This window comes from Helianthus annuus, chromosome 8 (genome assembly GCF_002127325.2).
Source record: "Helianthus annuus cultivar XRQ/B chromosome 8, HanXRQr2.0-SUNRISE, whole genome shotgun sequence".
NCBI classification, from domain to species: Eukaryota; Viridiplantae; Streptophyta; class Magnoliopsida; order Asterales; family Asteraceae; genus Helianthus; species Helianthus annuus.
In genome coordinates, this window is record NC_035440.2 from 19,768,175 (window position 1) to 19,775,119 (window position 6,945).

At 36.5% G+C, this 6,945-nt stretch overlaps 1 protein-coding gene across 1 annotated transcript; it reads left to right on the plus strand.

Moving 5' to 3' along the window:
* Positions 1-4,371: 4,371 nt before the first annotated feature.
* LOC118481196 (1,4-alpha-glucan-branching enzyme 1, chloroplastic/amyloplastic-like) lies at positions 4,372-6,628 on the plus strand. Its single transcript, XM_035976487.1, has 6 exons — positions 4,372-4,434; positions 4,517-4,624; positions 4,704-4,873; positions 5,596-5,677; positions 6,057-6,173; positions 6,261-6,628. The coding sequence occupies exons 1-6, from the start codon at positions 4,372-4,374 to the stop codon at positions 6,426-6,428; spliced, it is 708 nt and encodes a 235-aa protein (XP_035832380.1). The 3' UTR covers positions 6,429-6,628.
* Positions 6,629-6,945: the final 317 nt, after the last annotated feature.

The window sequence follows — 6,945 nt, forward strand, 5'->3', positions numbered from 1 at the left end:
TTAGGGTGTTTAAAGATCTGCATGTTCTGCTACAGTGGCTAGCATATACAAATTTGCCCATTTCTCATCTAGCTTGTCTTCCCAAGGTGATTTATTGATTAATTCCTGGGTTTCCTTTTTAATCTTCTTTTCTCGGATTTGCTCTTTACTTTTCTTAATAATCATACTCTTTTTTCTAGGAGAAAGTGGTTTCTCATATTGTGCTTTTCGCATAAATATTCCTTCTTCAGAAATTGCAGGGAGTTTTGAAGATTTGGTTTGGGATGAACTTCCCTCTTCGTTGACTGACCTATCTAATTTAAGATAGATATTTAGCAGTTTTTGCTTACCCATACTGTAACTAACAAATAGTCAGTTTAATAAAACACATAATCACATAATAGTAATCAGGAAAATTAAGTATTTCTAAATACTTAATTAGCTTAACTCAGTGGTTCTGATACCACCTTTTTTCTGTCACGGCCCCGACCCGGTTTGACCCGTTTCAGGAGTCGCGGGACAGAAATCCCGTGATATCCATTTAATTGATTTTAGCAGCGGAAGTTTATCATCAGGATCTTTTTAAAGCTAAAAACTTTTCCTGATTATTTTATTTCACAACTCGGGATATAAACCCGGTAATTTACAATAACAGGATTTCACTGAGAAATCTTTATTTTTACAAAACATATTTCTTTATTTTATTATGAGCCACTTTCTTAAGCTTGAAATGCTCCCCAGCATTTTTCCTGCATTACAATAGATCACCTGAAACATGTTTGAAAAAGATTTTGTCAGCGGGAAATACTGAGTGAATCATCCTATTTAAAATGACTCGTTTATTATAATTTACAGTATTAAGAGAGATTACAATGTTTCTGATATCAACCAACTACCCACAATATTTGTCACTTGACAGAATCTGTGACTGTGGTCATATCACCATTGGCTGCCCCAATGAATGACAAATATCACTAAATTTTAGGTTCGCCCACCTAAAGTGATAACAACAGTAGTATTGTGCACAATACCCCACATACCGGCTGTAATTTGGTGATTACATAAACTTAATCACTGTAATTATAATTCTGAAAATAATTTGGAGTATTGTAAAACATTTAATAAAAAGAGAATGACTCACATTGCAGATTTAACACGGACAGAGTATGGATTAGCCTTGTTAACCTAATTTAAATAACAATGCACACAAAACCGGGTTAGTGATCAATACAGCATTTACGATAACTCACGAGATCAAATTCTCACAACGAACGACAAAGTGCGATACTTAAACATTCATCGAATTAACGACAAACGACAAAGTATAACCCTAATGTGGGCGGCACTTAAACATCCATTGGATATATTGATCGGTCGGAAAATGAATCGTAATAGCGATCGAGTTATTACCCTGTTTTGTGGCAGCACTTCGTAAATTAGTGTGTGGTGTGGACTGTTGTTGCTATAATTCGACGTACACAGAGAATTCTTACGTCGTTTTAACTTCAGAAAGCAAGTGCCAATGTCTGCTATTTATACTGATTTTTGGACACGCTTACGGACCGTATGCCATTTCCCTTACGGTCCGTAAGGGAAGCAGTCTAATTATATAGGCTAGCTGGGTTCGGGACTAGCCTTGCTGACTCAACTCTTAAACGAAATTCAATTTGGACAACGAATTTTTATTGATAATTATCACTAGGTTTATCCCCCCCTGAGTTTTAGGGGCCCTGATCCTGATTCCGATTGTTCTGAAAATTTTAGGGTTTATACAGAATCACTTGGGGGTCTCAATTAGGGTTTTCTTATTAACTAATTATATCCTAATTATTACTTTTTGTGAGAGTTGTTACATCCTCCCCACCTTTAAGAAAAATCTCGTCCTCGAGATTTATTGGAATAGATGAGGGTATTTCCGCTTCATTTCTGATTCTAACTCCCAAGTGTATTCTGGCCCTCTCTTTGAATCCCATTTGACTTTGACTAGCACTAGTCGTTTGTGTTTGAGAAACTTGATTTTCTTGTCTTCTATTTGCAGTGGTTTATCTACAAATTTCAGCTTTTCATTTACCTCTATATCTTGAAGAGGTACTACGAGGGATTCGTCTGATAAACATTTCTTGAGGTTGGATACATGAAATATATCATGTACTCCAGCTAATTCTTCTGGTAGTTGTAATCGATAAGCAACTGGTCCTATACGTTGGATTACTGGAAATGGTCCTACGTATCTTGGGCTTAGTTTTCCTTTCTTACCGAATCGTACTACTCCTTTCCAAGGAGAGACTTTCAAAAGTACTTTGTCTCCTATCTGGAATTCTAGTGGCTTGCGGCGATTGTCTGCATAGCTTTTCTGGCGATCTCGAGCCGTCTTCAGTCTTTCTTTGATTCGAGTTATCTTGTCTGTGGTTTCTTGTACAATCTCTGGACCTGATAATTGACTTTCTCCTGTTTCTGCTCAACAAACTGGAGTTCTGCACTTGCGTCCATACAGTGCTTCGAATGGAGCAACTTCGATGCTTGAGTGATAACTATTATTATAGGAGAATTCAATTAAGGGTAAATGGTTATCCCAATTACCACCAAAATCAATTACACATGCTCGGAGCATGTCTTCTAGAGTTTGGATCGTCCTTTCACTTTGCCCGTCTGTTTGTGGATGATATGCAGTACTGAGGTTTAGTCGAGTTCCCATTGCTTCTTGGAAGCTTTTCCAAAAATGGGAAGTGAACCGACTATCTCTATCTGATACAATGGAGAGTGGAACTCCATGTAAAGATACGACCTTATCTACATACAACTTTGCCAATCTTTCCATGCTAAAGGTTTCTTTCATAGGTAAAAAGTGAGCAGATTTGGTTAATCGATTCACAATTACCCAAATCGCATCGTTACCTTTTCTGGTTTTGGGTAACTTAGTAACAAAATCCATTGTTATAAGTTCCCACTTCCATACTGGAATTTCTAATTGTTGTAGTAGACCTGAAGGTTTCTGATGTTCTGCTTTAACTTGTGAACAAGTAAAACATTTAGAAACATATCTAGCTATATCCTTTTTCATTCCAATCCACCAGAAATTCTTTCTTAAATCTTGGTACATCTTATTGTTTCCTGGGTGTATAGTATACCTAGATTTATGAGCTTCCTCTAAAATCTTAGATCTTAAATTTCCCTGCTTAGGTACCCAAATTCTGCTTTTGTGGAATTTCCAAATTCCATCATTTCCTTGTTCCAATTCTTTTATGTAACCTTTCATTCCTTCATCATCATCTTTGATTGCTGTTTCCTGAATCTCCTTCAATTGTTCCATTAAATCTACTTGTAGATTTATTCTAAGAGCACGGACTCGCTTTTGCTTCTCATGATACTTACGACTTAAGGCATCTGCGACTATGTTTGCCTTTCCTTCGTGATATTGAATATCACAGTCGTAATCACTCAGGATTTCCATGCATCTTCTTTGCCTCATATTTAACTCTTTTTGCCCAAATATATACCTTAAACTTTTATGATCTGTATAAACAGTAAACTTACTTCCATACAGATAATGTCTCCATATCTTAAGGGCAAAAATTATAGCTCCTAATTCTAAATCATGAGTCGTGTAATTTTCTTCGTGCTTTTTCAATTGTCTTGAAGCATATGCAATGACCTTTTTGCGTTGCATAAGCACACATCCATATCCTAGTTTTGAAGCATCGCAATATATTTCAAAATCTTCAGTTCCTTCTGGTAAGGCTAAGATTGGAGCATTTGTTAATTTTTGCTTCAAGATTCTAAAGGCTTCTTCTTGTTTAGGTCCCCATTCAAACTTAATGGCTTTACAGGTTAGCTTAGTTAATGGTACAGCTATTTTGGAAAAATCTTTAATAAACCGTCTATAGTATCCAGCTAAACCTATAAAACTTCTAATTTCCATTGCGGTTTGCGGAACCTTCCAATTGGTAATTGCTTCTATCTTAGCAGGATCTACGTGAATACCTTCATGATTCACCATATGTCCTAAGAATTGCACTTCTTGTAGCCAAAATTCACACTTCGAGAACTTGGCGTACACTATGGCAAGTTCGCACGTTACAAACCCAGAAAGGAAATCTCGCATGTTGTAAAAAACCAAAGATCGCATGTTATAAAAAAAGTTCGCATGTTAAAAAAATTTGTATGTTAAAGAAAATATCGCAAAACCAAAATCGCATGTTCAAAAAAAAGCGCATGTTGATACTGTGTCTCGTACGCAGCGTACGTTAAGGCAATTTGTACAATAACCGGTCTCTCTCTCTCTCTCTCTCTCTATATATATATATATATATATATATATATATATATATATATATATATATATATATATATATATATATTCGAACTAATTCATATCTAGATTGTGTGTTGCAGATGGTTCATTTTTTAACAATGGCACTGGGAGGAGAAGGCTACCTTAATTTCATGGGAAATGAGGTAAATTTACAAACATATATGTATATATTTATGTATTTCTTGCTCATGTGTAACGTATTAATATTTTCGAGTTTTGTTACAGTTTGGTCATCCCGAGTGGATCGATTTCCCGAGAGTAGGAAATGATTGGAGCTACGATAAGTGCAGACGCCAATGGGAACTTGTTGATACAGAGCACTTAAGATACAAGGTTTGTATTTTTCTTTATCTAATTGTATGATTAAAGTTGATCACATTTATAAATCCATCCCGTGAGTTTTCAAATGCAGTTTATGAACGAATTTGATAGAGCTATGAACTTGCTCGATGACAAGTTTTCCTTCCTCGCATCAACCAAACAGATCGTGAGCAGCGCGGATGAAGAAGACAAGGTTATCGTGTTTGAAAGGGGAGATCTAGTGTTTGTTTTCAATTTCCATCCCGATAACACGTATGACGGGTATGTACATCTTTACCCTATGCATGCATATTGCAATATTTGTAGTTTAATAAAGGGTTTGATCGTTAGTCAAATGTCAAAAACGTCCCTTTAACTAGGGGTGTTAAACAGGTCGTGTTCGTGGGTTGGCGGGTTTAACCCGACCCAAACCCGAAAATTTTAGACGAACCTGAACCTGACCCGAACCCGAAAATTGTGTCATACATATGAGCCCGAACCCGACCCGAATATTCTCAGTCTGACCCGAACCCGACCCATTCGACCCGAAATTTTTTATTTTTTAATTTTTTTCAGAAAATTAATATATTAAAATTAACATCTACTACGAGAAAACACAAATTTATATAATAAAATTACATTAAAATTATGAAATATTATGTCAATTTCCCTTTTTAAGTTATATTTATGACATAAAATTACACACCTAATCAACTTATGAAATAAAACATATTGTAAAAATATAATTTTAATATAAATGGGTTAAACGGGTCAACCTGCCAACCCGACCGGGTTGACCCGAACCTGACCCGTTTAACTAAACGGTTTCAACCTGAAACTGACCCGAACCCGTTTAGACTAAATCCAAACCCACGAATTTCGTGTTAGGTTCATGTCAGAAATTCACACCCCTACCTTTAACAATATAGGGAATTCTTGTTGACCAAACTTACAGAATCAATACCGTGGGTAAATTGGTAATTTAAAAGTATATGATACAACAGGTACAAAGTTGGTTGCGATTTACCGGGGAAATATAGAGTTGCTCTGGACAGCGATGCGTGGGAATTCGGTGGGCATGGAAGAGTAAGCAAATCTATTATTTTTAGATACATAGTTAACTCAGTTGTTTTCATTACTTTGTCCCGAAAACATTAACTGTCGGCTGACTCGTTAAACCCGGTTTTTCAAATTGTAAACCGTGGGCCGAACTGTATATATCCCAAACCGTCGGAACTAGTCGATTTGCTTCGGTTCAGTCGGTTTCAACATTTTATGACCACCACTAGATACTTGTGATATAATATTGTAACAATCAAAAGTCAAAAACTTTCTTGGTAGGTAATACGGTTTTGGGGATTTTGAACTTTGAACGAAAGCCCGTTAACTTTGAAAAGTCAATCTTGCACCCCATTTAAATAAAACGCAGTCTAAGTTAACTAGACGTTTCACTATTCTTGGTTAGGTTGGTCATGATGTTGATCATTTCACTTCGCCCGAAGGACTACCAGGAGTTCCGGAAACAAACTTCAATAACCGTCCTAACTCGTTCAAAGTTCTCTCACCGCCACGGACTTGTGTGGTAAAACATCCATTCACATTCTTTGTATATACGCCTATTTTTCATGATATGTTCACCTCTCGTTAATTAATTTTTGATCTATGCAAGGTTTATTACCGGGTTGAAGAAGAAGACATTCTTGTAGAATCCGGGGTTGAAGAAGAAATTCTTGTAGAAACCATGAAAATCCATGAAGTAACTCCTGCCACTGAAGGCAAAGCGCAAAGTTCAGAAATACCCGAGGAAGAAGACGACGAGGACGAGAGATTGATCTGAATAGTGAATATTATGGTTGCTTTTGGAGAATACTAGGAGTTTATGGTTCAAAATCGGCTTAAGCTCGAGTTTAAAACACTTAAAAGTCTCATAAAGCTTTCTCTAGCCTTATTTAGATGGAACCTTTTCATTTTTTTACCCTGGTGTACATGCATATTTGCATAATTTCCTTGCTATCTATTCGAGTCGACTCAACCCGAGCTCAATGTATATTATCGAGTCAATTAACGCTAACCATGATTAATCTTATTGTAATGTTGATAATAAAGCCGGGTTAGTCTCTCACGGCTCCTAAGGTGGGTAAATCTCGTTATGGGTCTAAATCACAAAAAATGTCAATTATTTGGAGTCGGTGTGGAGCAACATCAGATCGACCGGTTTGCAAATATGCTAAAATGTGAAGCAGGAACGTTCCCTTTTACATATCTTGGAATCCCGATCGGTGTTAACATGAAGTGAGCTAGGCATTGGCAACCGGTGATTTGATGGATTCAATAACAAGCTTTCTAAGTGGAAG

Excerpts from the sequence above, each read along its gene's own strand:
- LOC118481196 (XM_035976487.1), top strand. The coding sequence starts at position 4,372 with ATGGTTCATTTTTTAACAATGGCACTGGGAGGAGAAGGCTACCTTAAT. Across the intron at positions 4,874-5,595 it reads CCCGATAACACGTATGACGG|GTACAAAGTTGGTTGCGATT; the intron begins GTATGTACATCT and ends ATGATACAACAG. Across the intron at positions 5,678-6,056 it reads AATTCGGTGGGCATGGAAGA|GTTGGTCATGATGTTGATCA; the intron begins GTAAGCAAATCT and ends ATTCTTGGTTAG.